This window comes from Sceloporus undulatus, chromosome 1 (assembly GCF_019175285.1).
Source record: "Sceloporus undulatus isolate JIND9_A2432 ecotype Alabama chromosome 1, SceUnd_v1.1, whole genome shotgun sequence".
NCBI lineage: Eukaryota > Metazoa > Chordata > Lepidosauria > Squamata > Phrynosomatidae > Sceloporus > Sceloporus undulatus.
The window spans coordinates 70,548,071-70,571,499 of NC_056522.1; the positions used below are offsets into that span (position 1 = coordinate 70,548,071).

The 23,429-nt window shown below is 39.5% G+C and overlaps 1 protein-coding gene across 1 annotated transcript in view; it reads right to left on the reverse strand.

The window, feature by feature from the left end:
- The window catches only part of DISC1 (DISC1 scaffold protein), a 267,571-nt gene that overhangs the window by 221,165 nt on the left and 22,977 nt on the right, over positions 1-23,429 (reverse strand). The window contains exons 4-5 of the mRNA XM_042456717.1: positions 7,951-8,972; positions 6,397-6,466 (exon numbers count right to left, since the gene is read on the reverse strand). Of these exons, the coding sequence (XP_042312651.1) occupies positions 6,397-6,466; positions 7,951-8,972 (1,092 nt within the window). The remainder of the gene's footprint in view (positions 1-6,396; positions 6,467-7,950; positions 8,973-23,429) is intronic.

Consider the following 23,429-nt stretch of genomic DNA (forward strand, 5'->3'; position numbering starts at 1 on the left):
AATAATAATAATAATAATAATAATAATAATAATAATAATAATAATAATAAATTTTATTTATATCTCCCGCTTCTCCCTTCGGATCGCCTCCTTTAGGTTAGCTGGAACTCTGCCTTGTTGTATGGAGGCACTGACTAAGCCTACTCAACTAGTCCTTCTCTGGCCTGTTTAATGAGCCAGAAAGGGCATGGTCAAGTATGTATGTAGTGGCTCTCACCTCTCCAGAGTTCTGGCCAAGCAGAATCACCATCAGTCCATGGTTGAGTCAGTGCATAGTAGTATAGGATTGTGCAGGCAGCCAAAAAGTCCTTCCCATGCTGGATTTGGCACAAAATCATGATAATGTAGCTCAAGCAACTGATGCCATCAAACCAATCAGTCCCATAGAGCACATATATCTATCACAATTATATCTACATTTCCTGAGGAACTAGTTGAAAACATACCAGCTTCAATTAATTAATCATTCTGACCAATGAACTCTGGGATCATATTGCCTGTGTGTGTGTGTGTGTGTGTGTGTGTGTGTGTGTGTGTGTACATGCACATCCATGCACAAATACCTTCAAGTAGCCTTTCGACTTGTGGCACCCCTGTATACAGGTTAGTAATAGATGGGGTTTCCTTGGTCAAAATATAAATCTCGATTAAATTCACCAAGAAAACTAGGGACAAGAATGGAGTGGGGAAGGAAATAAGTAAATTAAATACATTACTTTTGTTACAGCAGAAATAGCCTAGATATGCCAACATAAACCCAAGAAAAAATATAACCTTGCCCAGAGGGAAATATCACCCCAAATCCATAATAATGAAAGAATATCTTTATTCGTTCAGTGAAATATATGTAATACCATTGAGATCCCTGTCTGCTAATTAAAAACAGTGGATGTAGGTCCTTCAAAATGTCTCTGTTTTTATGAATCAGAATTTCTAAGCAATCACTATTTACTATTTTACAAACCTATTATTCTGTGAAAACCTTTCCAGAAAGGTCAATAATTGCTCATTATCTTCAAATAACAAATACAAGCATCTTTAGCAGTCTGAAAATAATGAAAGGGTTTACCTAATGTCAGCCAGGTTAAAGCCATTTTAATTGTTTAATTTTAATTCATCCATCTTCCTCACTAAAGAAAATAATACAAAAATATGTGACCTTATACCTTTGGGAGGCAATGAATGTATGTATCTGGATTAGAGAAGTATCCAGATGCAGGAGAGTTCAATATTCAATCTGACAGGATTATCTGGGGAATGGAGAGGAAGTAATGGTGGGGGGGGGGGGACTTTGTTACCCAGAGAGACTGGGTACCTGATGTGCATCACATATAAGAAATTAGTACCTATTTCTAGGCAAAAATTATTCTCTGTGATATCAGTAAAAATAAAAAAATTAAATTAAAGCACCATAAATTCTAATTAACCAGCTCTTGTAGAAATTAGTCATTATACACAGAATCAAAAAGATGTGTGAACTCAATCTTATGATTAAAAGGAGATTCTCAATAATTTCAAAAATGGCATCAGATTTATCAGACTGATGTAGTAATCACAATTATAGCAAACACAATTAATTGTCCTAATTCAGGAAATCATATAATATTCCAGTAATACGTTTATCCTTTTTTTCAGCATGAACTTCATTCCCTAACCAAATATTGAAACAGAGGTCTCCAATTTCCATAACTAATTACAACTAAGGCAGAAATTGTGTACACTCAAACCTAGGAGGACATTTCATTGAACTCAGTGGGACTCACTTCTGAGCAGACATGGATTTTGCCATAAATTAGCAGTATATACCGACATACTATAAAACTACAACTTCATTGATCAAACAGAAACTTTTTGCTAATTGTAAAGTGCCACTATGATATTTTGCTGTAAGTGCTGCAAGGAGAATAAAGTCTGATGGCAATAGCATTACTCAAACTCACTAGGCAGATAGACTATTCTCCCATTGTGGGGAAAAGGCAGGATATAAATCCTGGAAATAAATAAATAAATAGACAGATGATGATGATGGGTTTCCCACCACCCATCATCAGAAGACGAATGGTGCCTCTCGGAATGTGAAAGTAATGACAAACACTGATTTTGGATGAAGACAGCCTCCACAGATCGGGTTGGAAAGGAGTAGTAGAATTGGGTGTCATCCACACATTGATAGCACTGCACCCCAGCATGCCAGACAACTTCTCCTATTGGTTTCATGTACATATTAAATAACATGGAGGACAACAGAACTTTATGGGACCCCAAAGGCCAACAGCCAAGGGGTCAAACAAGAGTCCCCTCAGTAACAATTTCACCTATTACGTTGCCATTTTGCAAAATAACATAACAACCAGTAACAATGTGCAATAAGTAATGTGTAGTGCAGCAAGTAATGTTTACTAATTATATCTACAATCTTGCTCTAAGGTGATTTTGATCATTGGTGTGTGTGTGTGTGTTGGTGCATTTTAAAAACAACATGCCAGTAATGTGTAATTAATGCAACCCTCATCAAATGTCAAATAATGCTAATGAGCTATAATTGGAGAAGCAAAAGTCACATATACCTACATACATACTCTTTAAAGACAACATTGCAAGTTCTGATTTTGCTATAAAACCTCAGTAATTCTAAACAAATGAAGGGGTTGAAATAATTTCAGTCCTCCAGTCTACATTTAGGAACACAATGAAGCAGGTCTGGGAAAATGTAAGTCATCTCTCAGACAAGCCTATCCTCTGAAAGATCAGGCACTGAAGTTGTCCTTGAGACTGGAAGTATCTCTGTTGGCCTATAGTTAGCTCGCTTCCCTGCTAGAAATAATTCTAGGACCCAGTATTAATATAAGCACATCATTTGCAGCTACATCTTGCTTAAGTGCTTATCCCATGGCTTAATAAATTGATTTGCCTCTATCCAGCTTAAAGCTTAATTCAGGCATTATCCTGATGTTATCAGAAGGTTTTTGCCACTGAATTTGCCCCCTGAATACATCCCAGGTTCATCCCTGCTTCAAGGAGCTCTCATCGTGGCTCTTTTCGGATCTGGGAATTTTCTGAGTTAAGAAAATGGCCGCTGGTGCACTCCTGGAAGTGGGGATGCACCCAGGATGTATTCAGGTGGCAAATTCAGTGGCAAAAACCTTGCTGTAATATCAGGATGCCACCCAAATTAAACTTGAAGCCACATAGAGGTAAATTGATTTATCAAGCCATGCGATAATCTCCTTAGTTCAGCTGTGGCTACTCAGGCTACTAGCAGACCACTCCACTCTAAGAAGTTTATCACACACCTTTTCCCCTTCCAGTTATGGGAACTGGAAGAGGACTCTTGGGGCCATGCATGACCTGGAAAAAAATAGATTTTATCGCACAGCAAAATCGTCCTCAAAAGGGCCCCGTTCCATCCCCCGGCACCAAGCCGTCCCTATTCAGTGCTGAAGGGTGCCATTTTCCTTGGTCAGAAGACTTCCAACCAGAACATTTAATGCTCCTCGGCACTGAATGGGGACAGCTTGGCGCCGGGGGATGGAATGGAGCCCTTTTGAGAATGCTTCACTGTGCGATAAAATCCGTTTTTTTCCAGGTCACGCACAGCCACGAGTCCCCTTCCAGTTCACATAATGGGGGGGGAGGTGTGCGATAAACTTCTAAGTAGGGCAGCATTTTGGACAAAGTAACAGAAGTTCTTCATGCAAACTAGAGAAAGGAGAAGGGATAGAACACATCACCACCATCAAACAGTTACAGCCTGCCTGTATTCCATGATCAATCTCTGGTTTGTCCCTCAACAATTTACACTAGTATGGAAGCAATTCTATGCCATAAAAGCGCTTCTTATAGCTAAGCTACTATTCTATTCTCTATTCTAAGGAGAAAGGGGGATGAAGACAACAAATGGTATAGCCTGATTAAATGCATATTCAGGATGTGTTGACTGTAAGACATCATACAACAGAGCCATAGTGGTTCAGAGTGAGAACTTCATTCACGTGCAGTGAAATCCTATAATAATGTTTTGGATGATGCTTTGTAAGGGGCATTAGTAAAGATAAAACAGGATAGTTTTTTGTGGGTTTTTTGGGCTATGGCCACATAGCCCGAAAAACCCACAAAAAACTATGGATGCTGGCCATGAAAGCCTTCCACTTCACATTAGATAACAGGATGTTCATTCTCTGTTACTTAATGTACTCCCTTTGTTTCTTAATGATGATGATTTCTTTTATGTCTCTCCACTTAAAAGCCTTCCCAAAATATCCACCAATATGTTCCCTTTGTCATTAAGGGGCCTGCTAGTTACCCTGACCTATTTCCTCCCTGTCCCAACATATGGCCTGCTCTCCACATCATGAAAGTATCTTTAAAGTTAAGTAGCTATTTTACAAAGAAGACAGAAAGCAAGTAGTCTTCCCATACTTCACCTAGTTTAGAACTTCCCACCAGGTGTGACTTTGCTATTTTCACCAAACTACAAAGTAGTTTCTGCAAAGAGAACTGAAAATGATATGACAGCAAAGGGAGAGAAAGGTCAGGATCTTAATTTTCTTGCTGTTCTCAGCTTTCAAGATCATAAAGCTTTCCCCCTGAGATGAACAGTGTGGATTTCACAAAAGATCTTGAGAAGACTGCTCATATGACACAAAATAATAAAAAGCAGTCCTAAAAACTTGTCTTAGAGATGGGGAGAGAGAGAGAGAAGTAGGTCAAGCAGCAAAAAGTTAGGAAGAAATAAATAAGGGCTGAGGAAAGTGTGGTTATTGTTTGGCTATAACTCCCATCAGCCTTAGCCAGCACTGCCAATGGTAGAGAATGAGGATCTGGAGGATCACATGTTTCCCAAACTGAACTAAATATTCCCTTATGCATGTTGTGAAGATGTAACAGCAGAACTATAATATACAAAGCATTTCTGAGAAACTGTGTGAAACTGCAAAGATAGAACTGGAAATTTCATAGTTCCTACTAAAAGGTATGCAGTAGGTATATGCCTCATACAAGGTGAGGCCCCTTAACACAAGAACCAACAGAACAGATGGACGAGTAAAGATGCTGAAGAGAGTATGTGCAAGACTGGTTGCACATAAACATGCTTATAACCTTTGGTCATTTATTTAGGATTGTAAACAATCCAATGTGCCAGTGTAGTGTAGTAGTTTGAGCACTGAACTACAGCTCTGGATACAAGAGTTCAATTTACTGCTCAGCCATGGAAAACTACTGGGTGACTTTGGGAAAGTTACTGTCTCTCAGGGATAGGCAAAGGCAACCTCCCTCTGAACAAATCATGCCAAGAAAAAACCCACGAGGAACATAATAACAACAAAAAACATATTTAATATGCATACTTGCAGGTATGGATTGAAAAGGCTGAGAAGCAGGAAGAAGGATGGAAAATCTATTCTTTTTTTAACATCTCACTCTTCACTTGTCTGAATGATGAGTATAGATGGAAGCTGCTGATTAGAAACTAGTCAGAAGCTATGTTACTTCCAGTGTATGCCCTTAAAGATCTATAAATGAACAGATTTCAGTTTAGCACCGCTCTCACAAATCCCTTAATCCTGTATAAGGCTTTGGTCTGAATTTGACTTTTCTTAGAGCTTGCAAAAAGAAGCAAAAAAATCTGCTTTTTTGTCCAATACTTTACCTTATTTATTTAACGGAAATTGACTGGCCCCTAACTACATAGGGGATAATTAAATGTTATATGGACACAAGTGCAACTGAGATACAGAGCATGTTTTAAAATACAGAACAGCCATTTCAGAAGGACAGACTCTGGAGCATAGACTTGACAGGCAGGAAAGGGGTAAATCTCTCCCCAAACCGATTTTCTTCCATTAAAAAAGCCAAAAGGTCAGGGCTGCAGTACGCATTTACATGTCATATGTTATTAGCCTTATGTTGTGAGGCCTAAATTTGTTTTTCTACATGCTATTAGTTTTTTCTTAAGATTCAAATGGCTCAGCAAATGAGGCTTCAGCAAAGCTGACCTCACGCTCTATGTGACCTAGCTTACAAGATTGCTAAGGATAAAAATGTATTGTACTCCCACCCTGAGCCTCCCTTACCCTAGAGGCATGAGTAATTACTTAGAGCTAGAGGTCCTAAATAGCCTAGAGACACCACATCCTGTCTGATCTTAGAAGCTAACCAGCGAATCTGGTTAGTACTTAGATGGGAGGCCACCAATGAATACCAGGTTGTGTAGGCTATATTTCAGAAGAAGAAACTGGGAAAATCACCTTTGAGTATTCCTTGACTAAGAAAACCTTATGAAGTTCATGGGGTTGCCATCAGTTGATGGGAAACTGGAAGGCACATACACACACACATAGGAACGAACTAAGTACTATCAAAAGCACTCCTGTAGTGAAAAGAAAAATGACTCACCTCTCTCATAGTCATCCTCAGCTACTGCTTTCTCCTGAAGCCTTTGGAGTTTTCTTATTAAAAAATTTACCTGCATTAATTAAAAATATGTAGATGCATCTATCTGTAGTTTTGAACATTTACAGTAAAAAAAAAAAAGTATGCAAGTCAATTTCATCATGTTTTACTCATAAATTTCTGAGGATATTCATGTTATCTACAATGCTCAATTATATTTCAAAAGGAGAATATAAAAGATAAGATATAATACATTATATTCCAAGTTGTAATATGAAACAAGAATCATGTTTTGTTATGCACAGCAACGGACAGTCACATGAAAATCTGAAAACTTCAAGATAACCTGTTTCTTTTATGCATCTCCATCCTTTCATTTTCAATCAGTCAAGGAACTGGGGAACAATGAAATAACAGGAAAAACCATTGGGAAAGTGGGATGGAAGCACCACAATAAAAGCATGAGGAAAAACCTAGTCTAGAGCTAAGAGCAAGGGTGGGAAAGTGTGGCCTGCAGGCCATATGTAGCCCCTGAAGGGCTCAGCATGTGTCTTCTTCTACCCAGCTTCCCAAGTCCCCCAAAGCCCTCAGACCCCCACCAAATACTTTTTTGCCCCAAAAAGTGTGGGAGGGAACAACATCCAGCACAAAACATGCCTTTAACACACAGTGCATCCACATAGGAGATTATCACACAGAAAGTAAGGATGGGAGCAAAGTGGATTGCTCCCGTCCTTATCCCATTTCATTCACATGATCAAGGGAAAGATTATACTGCTTATCCCTTTCTTCTCCCAGCTTTGAAGTGTAATGGATCCATCATTTGGTATTAACAGAAGCTCCCATTAATACCAAATGACAGGTCCATTACACCTTAGGCCGGGAAAAGAACGGGACAAGTGCATGGGGTGTCATAATCCTTCCCCAATTGTGTAAATGAGATGGGATAAAGACAGGAGCAATCCACTTTGCTCCCGTCCTTATCCTCCATATGATACACACCATACACACCACAAACATCCAAATACAGCAGCATGTCAGACACTACTCAGAACCAACAGAGATGTGACATTACGTCCAAGCACTCTGGCAGTGGCAGTGTGGTCTACGGAAGTGGGGGCAGAAACAGCCCCTCTGCAGTTGTTTAGCCAGGCCTAGAGTCCATGTTCTGTTTGCAGAAAGGGAGTAGACATGCTAACAGAGAACTAGGTCCTAAATCTAATTGCTTATCCCAACTGAAGTAGATCCAATGAATCAATAGGATTTTGTAAGTCAATTCTTATGAAAGTTTAATTGATTTATTGGGCACATTCTAGTAAGGATGAACAACTAGATTCAGGCTATGAGTTCAAGAAGGCTAAGGAGGTAATAGTGAGGTAGCCATGGGGCTCCATATGTTTACAACCAGCCAGTGAAATTTTCACAATCATATCTGCTGGTCCACAGTATAAATACATAAAAATGTGCTCCTATGCCTACTTCTTATCTTGCCGTACAACCAATTGGTTGATTCATTAAATTCTTAAAATATAGAATAGGCATGAAGAACGTGCCAACCTTTAATATATTTTGGTTGTCCATTAAACACTCTTGTAGTACTGATTCATATTTCTTCATCAGAGCATCCCAGCTGTGATCACTAACAGCGTTACTACTTTCATAGCCTGAGGTCACAGAAGAGCCAGCAGATGCTGCACCCAAAGAATCAGTGGAACAGCAAAATCCAGCATTTGCATGTAAAAGCAAGACACTCTCACAATTCTGCAGTTTATTATATTCTGCAGTCTCTTGCAGGCCCTGGCACTTTTTGCCACTTGTATGGTTGGATAAAGCACACAATTCTTTCTCTGTAATTCTTTGTCTCTCCTCCAGAACATGCAAACTAACATTTTCAGCTTTTTTTCTTCTGCAAATATGCAGCACTTCTTTAGACGCACCATAGTGTGATGGGTGTTCAGTGCCATTTGTTTCAGCAGCTAAATTTAATGACAGTTGAATGAAGCTAAAACTTGAATTAAAATGATCCTGAGAACTGGAAGAGTTACAGATGATGTCCTTGCTTTCAGAATCCTTGTAATGATCTACTTCTTTCTGATTTAATGCATGCATTCTTTCTCTCCCTTGTGATCCATCATGATGAGTCACCTCTTTTATAGGATCTAGCCAATTGGTTTGGTGTGCATATGAGCTGTATGAAGGCAAAGTGTCTTCTTGACAAACATCAAACATAGGACAAACAGGTAAGGTCTGATTATCAGATTGTTGCACTTGAAGGCCAGCTGCTATATTTCCAGCTGATCCTGTTGCCACACTAAGAGAAAGTGGGGCCCTGTTCACACATTTATCACAATGGAACAATCCCAACTCAGTTTTATATTGCGCTTTCTGAGAGCAGTTGTTAGGAATTCTGTAGTGTTTTCTGCAATGATGCTCAAGCCCCTTCAGGATCAATGGTCCACAGTCAGAGGGAGGCTGAATTTCTATCCTTTGCAGTGATGCCGTTTTCAAGTATCCTCCAGGCCTCTTTGCCACATCTTTTTTGTGAAAAGAGTCGACAGGCAGTAAGCCATTCAGTGCCTCTAAAATAAGCAGAAAGACATGATCATTAAAAGATTTGCACAAGAAAAGAGTAGTCTCTGGAATAAACAAGTGGCCTGTAAAATGCACACTACCCAAATCCTGAGCAACAGAATCCTGCTGAAAAGCAGAAGTGAAAGCCAATTGGAGCATCAAAAGTTCATAAGACTTATGCATAGTTTTTTTTGCATTTATTAAGAGTTTTTCATGTGTTTCCCTGATGGTCGACTCTACACCATACTTCTCACCACATTCTTCTACCTTTCCCAATTTTATCTACTCTTCATTTGCACCACCTTTGTTGATAAATTTGAATGTATGCACATTAACAATTGCTTCTTCTCTAAACAGTGAATACACTGGTACCCCGGGTTACGAAATTAATTCGTTCCGCCGCCGCTTTCGTAACCCGGGATACTTCGTAAGCCGAATAGCCCATAGGCGCTAATGGAGAAAAAGCCGCGGCTGCGCCGCGGCTCCATTTGAAACAGCGCAAATTTTTTTTTGTAACCCGAAAAAACCTTCGTAAGCCGAAACAATAAATCCCTATGGGATTTATTCGTATCCCGAAAATTTCGTAACCTGGGTATTTCGTAACCCGGGGGACCAGTGTATAGGATTTAGACAGAAGAATGTAGCTAGCAGGCAAAGAACCAGAACATTTTTCAATAAACCAGCTTATGCAGATGGCATCTCTCTAGTAAGATACACCAGAAACCATTATACAAGATATTTATCTGAAATCTTTATATAAAGAATAGACTTTAAAAGACACTGACAGCAGTCTGCATAATCACACTTTAGGATCATAAATCTCAGGATTATCCATCTTATCTCTTACCTTTTGTAAAATGTACAGTGTTTGCATCAGCACAACAGGGGTGAAAATGCTTCATTAAAAGCATCTGAATCCAGATTAATTTCTAAACACTCAGGAAACTTATAATAAATATATATTTTTGATACACATACCATAGTATGCTGAGCTCACTGTTGGTATTTAAGATCTTAATTCCCTGATCATGTGGAAAACAAACCACCAGAAGTTTAAATATAATGGCTTTATTTCCTTTATTCAATAATCATGTTTAAAATGTGTCTTCCTGCTTTGACTTCCTGGACAAGTCAAGAAATGAAAGAAGTGTTACAGTCAAGATGAGCTTCAAGGAATCAAGTGAGAAGAGCAGTGAGTTTGTACCTGAGGTGTGCTTTGTTTCCAAATTAACATAAGAAGGTACACTTCTCACAGTGGAAAGAAGTGTCTTACGTTTAAAAGGTGTAAGAATTACCTGCTTTCAGGTGAGCCAATCTCATGTGTTTTTGCATGCATCATGGATCCAGGGATGGCCCATGAAGGAGTTACTCATCCAAAGTACTTGTCAGAAAGAAGGTTATTCCACTGTGTGTTTGCACTAGAAGTAGTTTGAAATTTCTGTCACAGAGCACAGATACTGTGTAATTACCCAACTCTAGTAGAGACTGAAGGCAAAATAGATCTCATCCCTAGCTACAGCCTCTTTGGTGAAAGTATTGGAGAAAGATTTATGAGCACACCCTTCAATAAGCACTATGATAAGCTGAGCAATTGGCACATGGACCACAGGGTTCCTGTCACTTTGCACAGTCCCCTTCACTTCACCCATTCACATTCCCCATGTTAAGTGGAATGGTTGTGTTATTTTCTGATCCCTGCCTAATTTACTTTCACTCTTCCTTACACTCCATGAACATGATGCAGACCTTAGCCCTTGTGTGACACTGCAGTGGTGAATTGTTTTCTCACCCACCCCTCTAGCGTATCCTCACCACCTTGTTCTATAGCCTGTTTTCCAAAGATATCTGGACATATGAACATGAACCTGTCTGAAATAAAATCAGATTGTTGGCTCATCCACCTCAGTCCTTCATAATCTGAATGCTAGACTATCACTGTGCCAACTCCACTGAGATCATTCTGAGACTTTACCCCTATGTGGTCTCCATCCACTGCCAAACTGAAGTGGGCCTCAAAACAAATTCAGACAAACATGTTCAAACAACCCCAGTTCTCTCACAGAACTCTAAATCCTCTGTCGCTTTTATTTCCTCCTCTTCTCCCTATGATACCAAAAAAGCTGTGTTCCAGCATAACTACTGATCTAATGACTGAAGTTATCACCACAGTGCCCAGCTTTGCTTCTTTCTTGCCAGTTGGAGTAAACAGTGAACATCTGATGAACAGATGCTGCCCTCTGCTTTCTCTTTCCTCCTAGTGTGGCTATGACAGAAAAGAACAGTGCAGTTGCCTATGTCCTTGGGGCTGATGTTGTTTCTCAAAAAAGAATAACTATCCTTTCTGCAACTTTGCAAAGTCTTTCCTGACTCTCAACTATTAAATGCCAGACGAGAAGTTTAGACTGCCAAAATGCAAGTGTCTCTTGTCATAAGAAGCCCACTAAAAGGTAAGCAGTAGAACCCATTAACTAGCACAGAAGATGTTCCACCTTGGGGTAAAGGAAAGGTTGAATTTACAGTGTTGTTTTTGGTTGCTGTTTTTTCCCTCTTCAAATATATCTTGGCAAGTCCTCAGATATAGCAGTACTCAACAAAAGTTACATTCAGAGTGCACTGAACTACATCAAGTCAAGGTACAGAACAAACTGGCTTTATTTAAAAAAAAAACTATATGCAGTCTTCTTACAGGCCAGTCAACAGACAATGGGATAACACCTGTTTATTTTTTTTAATAAAATAAAATAAAAATAAAACAATATGTTACAGTGCTTCCCCTAATGTCTGTGAAATATAAGATGCTACTGTTTTGTGACAGATTGAAAAATCCTTTGCTCCTGTTATTTAGGTTACCTCTAACTGTGTCCTTATGGCTTACTTACAGTAATGAAGTGCACATTCGAACACTATGACACTGGATACTTCTAAAAACAAGAGCAACACCAGATGGCAAGTGGCTTCCTGTTACTGTATTCATATTACTCTAACTAGAGGAAAGATTCTTCTCATAAGTTTCCTATTCCAAGCAGATACCATCTGTTGTAACTAGCTTTGGTTTAAGCAAGCCAACTAAACAGTTTGTGTTGTTGTTTTAACTTGTGAGCTCATTTTGTCTTGCTGAACTCTCAACACCTTTTGCCCTTTTAGATGTATTACTCTATACAAGTTGAGTTTCCCTTATCCGAAATTCTAAAATCCCAAATACTCCAAAGTCCAAAATTGTCCAAGTGGGTGGCTGAGACAGTGAAACTTGCTTTCTAATGGTTCAGTGTACACAAACTTTGGACTTTGGACTTTATCACATGGCAGGTTTGTGAGTAAATCACCATGAAATCATCAGAAACCCTGAAAGAAGCACACACACACACACACACACGCTTCTCCCATCAGTAAATCGTCATGGAGGCATCAGAGGCTTCTCCCATCAGTAAATCATCATGGAGCTGCCATTTGGCAATAACGGAACATCCCATTATTACCAAATGGCGGCTCCAAGAACACTTTACTTATGGGAGAAGTGGGCCCCAATGCCTCTATGACGATTTACTGACAGGAGAAGTGAACAAGGGTGTGAACTCTGATCACGCTTCTTTCATGATTTCTGATGATTTCATGGTGATTTACTCACAGTAAGCCTCCCGTGTGATAAAGTCCTTTGTTTCATGCACAAAATTAATGAAAATGTTATGTATAAAATTACATTCAGGCTGGGTATATAAGGTGTATATGAAACATAAATAAATTTCATATTTGGACTTGGGTCCCATCTCCAATATATCTCTTTATATGCAAATATTCTAAAACAAAATCCAAAACAATTCCAATCCAAAGAATTTTAGATAAGGAAGATTCTACTTGTAATAATTTTTCTCTAGTTCATTTATCTGCTTCTAGTGTTTGCGCTGAACTCTATCAGAATAGCACAATACCATGATTTCAAAATCTCTAGAAACAGAGGTCCATTCACAGCTAATAGACCCTAAATATTTGTTGACTTATGTAACATCCCATACAGGACATAGGCTGAAGTCACATGTTGCAAGAGACATGGGTCTACTCAAGATGTTGCTTTCTGATACCTGAAAGAATTCATTTATATACATGTATGCACCAAGTTTTCTCCTCAGTGCATGCACCAGTACAGATGGGGTGGAGTGGATGAAACACAGATACTGCAGCAAAATCTTTGTACCCTTAAGGACCCCATGCTAGCATAAGACCTATATTAGAAGGGAGGTGTCCTTTATTCTGGAGCTCTTAAAATAGGTTGGACAATTTTCTTCTTGCATGATCTACATTCTGTGAAAGCAAAAGAGCATTTTTAAAAGTTAAGGCATAATTATTTTGTGTTAAGTAGAAAGGTAAAGTATTCAGTTTGAATCTTTTTAAATACCCTGAAAACCTTGAATATCTGTGATTCCATCCATGCTGGTAGTCCCTGGACCAACGCAGATCACACATATTCTATGCATAGTAGTCAGTTTGTCACTTAGTAGCCTTCTGTTGATGCTCCTCTCTGTACTTAGTTGGCTTGGTCTTTGAAATAAAGACGCACAGTCTGCCTTCGGGGCCATAATTTGGTAGAATGGGCAAGGGCTTACTCTCCATTGGCATAGCCTTTGAGAACCAAAGGTCACTTCTGCAGCATGACAAGATGGCAGAGTAGGACTTTATGGATGATATTTTTAAATACATAAACAAAATCAGAATGCTCTCCTGCCTCCCATCATCCACAATTAGAGTAGCAAAATACTTGCCTCCTGACAACCTGTTCAACCTACAGCGCTTATGGAAGGAACAGAAATTGAGCAGGGATAAGGAAGACAATTTTAGTGGCAAGGAGGAAGACATGAAGAATAAATAGCTAGGATTTCAGGTCATGGACTAAAAAATCCTCTTCCAGAGTGGTGTGTCATTGGCATGGAACAGCTCAGTTTGCATTACTCAACTTTTAAAATCAACAACTGGACATTTCAAATAAATTTATTTAAATTGGGGTTTTAATTTAGTTCTTTTTTTAATAAATTGTCCTTTTCTATAGTTTTTTTTTTTAATTTAATATTTCTGTGAGATGACTAGAATCCCATCTTTGGGAAAAAGACTCAATAAATCCAAGAAATTAACAGTTGAATCAGATACACTTTGCATGCTACAATGTACTTTGCAAGAACAATCTCAGTTGTCTGTCCTATTTTCCCACTGCATATTTGCATCCAAAAAGAAACTTATAAGCCACAGAATATTCTCACCAGAAAAATCAGAGTTGCAGAGTTTACAAAGACCAATTAATTACTCCTTCCTCATAAACAGAAGAAACATCAAGAGGTACAAAAGGAGCTTTGTGCTCATATACAGCCACACATAACGTGCATCTACACTGTAGAACTAATACTGTTTGACAGTACTTAAAACCGTCATGGCTTCATCCTACAGAATCCTAGATATATAGTTTTTTTTTTGGGGGGGGGGGGCACCACCACTCTTTGGTACAGAAGGCTAAAGACCTAATAAAACTACAAATCCCAGGATTCCATAGGATGGAGCTACAACACCTAGTGGTGCCAAACTGCATTATTTCTTCAGTGTAGATGCACCCATAAGTCATGCTGCTTTTTCAGAAGAGTAAGAAGCTGTCATGCATAGATACACAAACATACATTAAAATGATACAGTCTAAAGTTGCAAGTGTTCAGCTCAACAACTAGATTCACCCTATTTCGCATTAAAATACTCAGAAAACGTGTTTCATCTATTTCTTTAATACTGCCAGGACCTCTCAGGTTTACAATTTTGAAAGTATCTCCAGATAGTGGTACACTGTTTCCAAGTTCTGGATTTACCCCATTCACACAAACTAACTATTGGGCCCTCAGGTACTAAGAACCAGGAGGCTTTCTTTGGAGGCTTGAACATTTCCTGGGCAGCAACAATATTCCTGACTCTGTTATATTCTGGTTTGTCTGCTTCCTGGTGTGATTCCTGGGTCTCAGCTCCACCTTGACAGCTGCCTACAAAATAATGTATTGTGTATTCAGCTTTCATTTTCATATGTGACCCCTTATATTTTGCTTGCAGAGGTATTTTACATTACTTTTACCATGTGTATATATACCACCCTGCTCAAATGCATAAGCCTAATAAAAAACGAAGAAAGGTATTTTATATATCCAGGGCACAGTTATTTGAACTCTGTGTGTCAATAACATTCCCAGAAAGAAAAGAATCAACCTAGAAAATGTGGGTCTCTAATTTATTTCAGAGACAGTTTTATTATTTATTATTAAGTCAATTCAAATCTCTTTCAAGTCAAATTACATATATTCCTGAACAAATCATTTTGTTGAAACTCAAAGTGAACTTTTAACAACATTTAAGTGTTAGCATTACCATGAATGATTCTGTATAGAATCTGTTTGATATCATGTAACAGGTTGTATGCTTGTCCTTCTGAGGGACTATTTAATTTGCCTCTGGTATCCCATTTTATCTGCTGAATGATAAATCTTTGGCCTCAACTCTATCCCCCTTATCCTGTCAAAGCACCTGGTGAGTGCCTCAGTCTAAGACTCATCAGGCAGATAAAGGGCAGCATGACAGCTCACGGGCAGCAACCAATTTAAGTAGCAAGCACAGTTTGAGTGTTCCAGCTCAACTATTTGAATTTTTAATTTTGCCAAGGGAATATATTGCAAATTAAGCGTCTGACACACAGTCCATTTGAAAGCACAAGTGCATTTACTGAAATAGAAAGTAATTTGCTCATAGTACCCTAGTAAAGATGGCACTTAATGAGAATAAGACAGACACAGACAACACTGTTGATGAAGGTCTGTAAGTCACATAGGCCCACAGTCTGGCACTTCTATGAACTAAACATCCATATCTTGGCCCTCTAGCTATTTAAAACATGCCACCCCTGGCTCTTCTAGGATTTTTTTTTTCATATTCAGAACTACTCCATAAGAGCACAGAATCAAATCCAAACACATGAAGGAGGAAAAGGGGAACAGGGGAAACACAGAAGTTCTAACAAAATTATTTCCATGCATTAATTACTCTTCTTTTTCACACAAGGCATTATCCAAAGGGGAAAAAATGGATAGTTTTCCACACAAAATATATACATTATAGCCACTCATTTTGCTTGTTATATGTCAAGCAGAGCAAAGTTCTTCCAGTGTTATTTATTTTTCAGAGATGGTTAGGAAAATTAATTTACAGTTAAATAAGCAGATAAACATAGAGTTATGAAACTGATGCTAAAACATCCATAAGGGTTTTTTTTAAATAAATAAATAATTTTTGCCAAAGTATCTTTAATGGCTTTGAACTCTTAAAGGGGAAATGGGTTTAAACTGCTTTGAGGAGTTTTTTTGCCAGCATCACAACTCAGCATTGTTTTGTAGCTGGTTTTGGCATTTTCTTTCATTATTTTGCTTGACTGAATTGATCTGTCATGCTTTCAGTTTTCTATAATTTTAACACTAAATTTTATTGTAACTGTTATACCTGTCATACTTTAATTGTTATATTGCAATTGTAATTTAACATAAACACCATCGTTTTGTGCAGGAAGGAGGCATATGAATTCACTAAAAATAAATATATATCTAGGAAAATTAAAGAGAAATATTTCTATGAAATGTGTACATGTCTATGGTCGCAATCCTATACACACTTCCCTGGGAATAAGCCTCATTGAATTCCTTACATTTTATTTCTCCTTTTAACAATGCATGGCATTTCACTGTAAAAAATGCCTCAGTCCCTAGTCAATGCTGCCCATGGTCTGCCACCAAACCAACTGTCTTTCCTATCCTAGCTTTCATCATGTACTACAACAATCCCTCCCTGCTCCAGCCTTCCTCAAGGGAAAAATGTGTTTCTTGTTGTTTACTGGTTTCCTTCCCCAATGCATTTGTGACATGCAGCCTATTCCCATATCTTCTTCTAACCTGACAAATGTTCAGCTTCCAAGAATACTGTAATTTATTCTTTCCCTTTTTCTCTTAGATGACTCAATGTCTGAACAGGCCTTTTTTTAGCTTAGAGAAAGGCTAAATAAAGTAGTTTCCAACCACATTCGAGGCAGGGCATTTAGATGACACATGCCTCAAAAGCGGCTGGAAACAGGACTGAAGCCACACACTGGGGCTAAAAACTGGAGCAAAAAGAAGCCAGGATAATCTGACTTAGCCTGGAAAATGTGCATCTTTGTGCCTGTATATAAATGCCTTGATGTCAGTGTGGAGCTGCAGGAAAGCAAAGAAATTAAAGTGCAACAACCCTAATCAATATAATTAAAATATACACTAACCAGACAGTCCAACAAGAGGGCATGGGGTGAAGAGGAGTGAAGGGGGCATGTGTGTGGGGTCTTCATGATTGTGTTTTATGGTATGCATAATTCACATACCAATGTACTGATGCCCTATATGGGCAGAGCATCGTACATGTAACTGTGTGGCCAATCAAAGGGGTGGGGTACAATGGGATGGCATCTGGGCAGATGCCGGAGGTCATTGGAGGCAGTGTACTTCTGCAATGGTGTGTATGTATGGTGGGGAGGCAACTAAAAAAAATCACCCAGCTCAACACTGTGCCATGTGGTCAGCCCATGCATATTTGGTTGACAGTGGGAGTGAGCCGTATGGGCAGCAGGGTTTCAACACACTTTGGGAAAAAGTAGGACTGAGCAGCTTTTTCCTGCCTGTCTGTTCTGGACCTTAGAGATTTTGAGCTACTCCTGAATTGCCTTTAAACTACAACTTCCTTGTTGCCCTATTATATTTCATGATCCAAGACAAGTAATTGAGGAATGCTTGGCAGTAGGCAAAATCAGTTCTTGCTTTCTAAAGTTAAAAATATTGAGATATAAGTATTCCTGGAAGCCAAGGTAACTAAGCTTGAAACTTTGCACTATATTCTTACATATACGCACCACTTAACTGGGGAGGGAGGCATATTAAACTATGATTCCCAATAATATTCTCTATAAAGAAATGGCCATTGGCCCCACTGGCATGGGGAATTCTGAGAGATGTCATTCAAATAAGCAAATTTTCCAAGCTTTATTGTAGTGGTAGGCAGTAATTAGTCAATCATGAATGAACCCCAGGAGTGCTAAGAAAGCATCTGAAATAGACCACATAGCCAGCTTACACTAGGCTATTCCTATGCCCACTTGAACATCTTTCAACAACTGCCCTTTGGTAAGGGCTGCAGGGAAGAGAGGAGAGACCCAGCAAAGATAACATCAGGTCATGGGAGGATTCATATCCTGAAAACAGGATACAAAGTAACAATTATAACAAAATTAATTAATTAATGCATATATATATATATTCTAACATATACTCTGTCCACACTTGAAAGATCTGACCCTAGCGTTTGAACCCCCTCCCATCATCAAGGGATGCTATAATGAAGACAAAGGCAAGAAAGGGTCCCCTCTGCCCTCTCAGCCAAAACCCAGGTATTGTGATGGTCCCAGACCATGGAGCCTCAGAGGCAGAGCCTTCATGCAACAATAGCTCCAAGGAAAAGCTGTAGAAAAAAGCTCTGTTTCTACTCAGGTGATGGAATTTTAGCCCTGGCTATTAGCCCAGATTATACAATTCTATCATTTGCTTGACCTACAATCAATGCTGACACAACTCACTTTTCTCATTTGCAGAACTGCTAACTACCATGTTCTGAACTACACCTTGTCCTTATTCTTGTCCAAGGTCCTGAGCTTGCCTCAATACTTAAACATCTCTGGAATCCCTCGGCCTACTTTTCCCAATTTGCTCAGGCTGTTGGATTCTCTGTGGTAGAAGTCACAGTAGATCCAGCCAGATCTTACTCTGATTTCTGTAATCCGGTCTTTCCTTATCCCCACACCTCTTTTCCACTACTCTGCTGTCAAAATCTTCCTCTTTCCTTGCCACTCTGACCACATCACATTGCTTCTTAAATGGCTACACTAGCTAGTAGCTTGTTATCTCTTGTAGATTTTGCAGATGAATCTCATATTGCACATTTTCCCATTAGTTTTTCACTATTAACTCTTTTTTTAAAATCTGTCTGTGACCTTTTTCCACCACCTGATGTTTCAGAAGAAATTATTCTTTCTTCTTGTTGTACCTTATGACTGAAATTATCTCCTTGAATCCCTTCAGAAGTCAGAAAGGCAGGATTTATATTTAACAAATGAAAGAATGAACAAATGCTTTATCAATTAAATTTCTCATTAAACAAAATCCTTCACTGCCGATTCCTTGCCCTAATGCTAGCAACAATTTCTAACTAAGGATAAAAATATAATGTGTGACTAACCCAAGACTGTGGGCCAAATCCAATTGTTAGATCCAATTAAAGTATTATTATTGTTGTTGTTGTTGTTGTTGTTATATTTATTTATATTCCACTCTTTTCCCAGAATTGGGCTTCACAATATTAAAAAACAATACAATTAAAAGCAGATGCATTGAATCAGGGAAATGTATGACAGACGAAAATTTTCAAGCAGTTAAGGACAGATGAGAAGCAAAAGTAAACAGTGGCAGAAATAGAGTTAGAACACTGAATGCAACGACTTATGTTCGGGAGACAAGGAGAACTACTATAATATACAAACAACACATGGAAGAACTGTTGGGAGCAAATTAGCTTACTTGCTAATTAGCTTACTTGCTGTTCACTGCTATGATCTTTGGAATAGCGGTATATAAAAAAAACAAATTATTAAAAAAACAAATTATTATATCTTTAAATAAAGGCCATCTGTTGGGGATGCTTTGATTGTGAGTTCCTGCATGGCAGGGATTGGATTGCATGGTGCTTGTGGTCTCTTCCAACTCTATGATTCTATGATATATAAAAGAAATGAAAGGATGACAGATTCATTTTAAGAAGAACCCTATGAAGACAAACTTTCAGTTTTGGAAAGTGAAGTGGACGCTGCACTCAAAGCACTTGGGAAAAATACATTATCAGGAATAGATGTCATACCAATAGAGCTGCTTCAGTCCACAGAAACAGAAACTACTCCAGTTCTAACTAAAATCTGTCCATAAATATGGAAAACAAAAACAATGGTTCACAGATTGGCAATACTCAATATACATTCCAGTTCTCAAAAAAGGGGGTCACCAGGGATTGTAGTAACCACATGATCACTGAATTAATTTCTCATGCAAGCAAAATGAGACTCAAAATTCTACAACAAAGACTTCTATCATAAATGGAGTGAGAAATGCCAGGTGTCCAAGCTGAAAGGAAGAGGCACTAGAGATCACATTGTAAACATACATTGGATAATGGCATTCATCAAAGAATTTCCAAAGAAAACATAGGTGTTGAAGAAACAAGTTCCATTGATTCGACGGGTCTACTCTAGTTGGGACTAACAATTCAATTTAACCCTGTTTGCCCAGCTGCTCATTATAAAGGCCACTGAAAGCTGGCCATGAAGAGGTTTATAAAGTGACTCACTGGCCCGTTACAGACGGGCCTAAAAGTGTGCGCTCCGCGCGTGCTAGGGTTACAAAGGGGCATCCTTTCCGCATGCCCCCAACCCTAGGACACGCGGAGCATGCACAAAATGGCGGTGGCCATTCCACACATCCGCCGCCATTACGATGTCACAACCTCTAAACGGGGTGGCACAGTTGTGACGTAGTGGGGCCACGCGAGGGCGCATAGAGCTCCCTTTCTGCGGCCCCGGAAGGAACTCTGTTTCGGAGCTCCTTCCAGGTTTGTGTCGCTGGGCGCAGCCTTTACATGGCTGCGCCCAGCAACGCAGAGGAGAAAGGGGCCAAGCGGCCCCTTTCTCCTCCTCCCCACTGCCGCCAGGTGTCCTTGGGACTTGAAGCCCCAAGGACATCCCTTTCCAGGCCACGGGGAAGCGGCCTTTTGCCGCTTCCTCGCAGCCTGGAAAGCGGCAGATCAGGGCCTCGGAGGCTGCCGTTGTGAACATTTGGACAGCAAAAAGGGGGGATACTATGTGAGACTTTGACAGGTTGTCAGTTCCATAGTAGTCCACAAGTCATGCAACAAAGCTCTTCTAGCATTCATACACTGGCAACATCAATCTACAGCCAGCTGGGTAATGACTGACCCAGAATATCCCTATGACTTAAACAGCAGGTCATGCCACACCATTTAGGAATCACACATAAACAAGACAGTGTTTGTATGAAGAAAAACACCTTTCTGATTACCACAGAAACAAATTATGATTGCTACATAAATTGAGTGACTCAGATCATAGCCAAGTGAATTCAGTTTAAAGACATGAATATTCATTTAAAAAAAACAAATAAAATAATGAATTACTAAAACAGCATACCTCCAAAGTGACCCGAAGCAGCTTTATTTTGTCCTGTCTGTTCAGGCCCTCTATCTTCTTCTCTCTAGATCAAACATACCCAGCTCTCTAAGCCATTCCTTATAGGACTTTTGTAGTGAGTTGGGACTCTGTCATCAGAGTAATCAGTTTCGTGGTCCTTTTTTGGCCAAACATTATTAGCTGTCCAGTGTCATGAAAGGGTCAGTTTGTATTAGTGACCTTCTTAGATACCTTATGAAATCATTTGGCAGTTTGAGACTGGGGAAAGATATGACAGGAATAAGTTTTTCTCTGTTACTAATCTTCTTGCACAGTTCCCATTGGTAACTGAAGGAAGAGATTGGTCACATTTGTGCACTTTTTATTTGTTTGCTTCTGCACTGTATCACCCTTGGCATTCTCTCTCCCATCAGCCCAAATCCAGGACCCTCATTTAGCTAGCGATGGGGAATCTGATCACTAGCCAAGGACAGTCTAGACAGAATTTGTTGTTTAGGAGCCCAGCTCTGCCATCGTTAAAGGATGCTGGATTCCATCAGTCGACAGCAGGAATGCTTCTCTGCTGTGTTACATCCACTGCATCATTTACCAAAGTTTGCAAAGAGATCTTGCAGCACCTTTACCACAGTGATCATATCTTATAGCAATAATATGTGTCAACATTCAGCATTGCACTAATTCTTGCCAGGGCAGGGGGCGCTTGAAACTACACCTAGTTCCAGAACAAAAGAGTTTGGCATTCAGATCTTTGACTATCTTGGCTGCGCTCTTCTGGACACATTTCAGCATGTCAATATCCTCCTTGAACTGTAGTGCCTAGAACTGGACACAGTATTCCAGGGGAAGTCTAAAGAAAGCAGAATAGAGTACTGCTACATAGTTTCATTCAATCTAGGGAACTATTATCAGAGTCATGTTGGGAGCACAGAATTCCCAACCAATCTCACTCACATGCACTGGCTATTATTTAACAAAAATCAATGACACAATGCCAAACTTTGTGAAAAATCTTATTGCTAGTTGAGAGGTCTATGTGGAGATCTATGTTTCAGCTAAAGATGTCAACCAAAGAGCTAGTTGAAAGATTTCCCAAAATGTTCTCAAAAAGATTTTGAGATAGTGAGTTGGCTTGCTACCACTTTCATATCATTCTATAAATGTCTTTCCAGTAAGCATAGGCTGCCAATCACTCTTATCTCTGAAATATTCTGTATGATTAGGAAACATTCCATTAGAGGCATGTAATTATACTATTCATTTTCTCTGGCAATCCAAAACAGCTTTGAAATCATACTTCCAGAATAATATGCTACTGTAGTAGCTCAATTTTATTTATTTAGTAAATGTGTAATCTGCTTTTCAATCAAACTGATTCTCAAGAGTGGAGAGCAGTAAAAACAATAACAAAAATAATCACAATGAGAAACAGAAAAATTAAAATAGCACCATAGGCAACAAAATCCTTTTCTGGGCTAATAAGCTGCTAAAAACAAAATTTTGATTACACATCTCAGTGGACTACTTTCTTTGAATTAATGAATCTTAGGTCATAAAGAGTTCTACAGGCAGGGGCCCACCACTGAGAAGAACTTGGCTCCAGCAGACAGAATTGCAATTGGAATACAGCAGTTTTGCAATAAGCCTCAGAAAAATCCCTGAAACATTAGGCATTTTTAGCCCAGCTCAGAACATGCTTATTATCTATGAAAGCCAGCACAGGCCAGTGACAAAGTAGTGGATCTGGATTCAATGCCTTTCTCAACTGGGCCTTCTCATATTATATAATCTCCTACACAGATGAGTATGTGAAGGGCAGGGGTGACACTGTTACTCATTCAGTGATGCATAGGGTTGCCATTTCACGGCGGTGGGCGGGACTTTCCTGCCCCTGGGGGCGTGCCCAGTCCCGCCCCGCCCCCATTCCCGGGTGGCTGCCCGACTCTGAGCTCCCAGGGCTGCTGCCTCCCTTCCATAGAGTGCTGTGCAGCATGTCTGGAGCAGAGCAGGACAACTGAAACTAGCAGGGGCGGGGTCTGCTGCTTTGCCCTGCCCCTATTGGCCAGCCCTCTGCTTCCTTATTTGGCATGCTCCAACATCCAAGCAGGGAGGGCTTTGCACTCAGGCAAACTGCTTT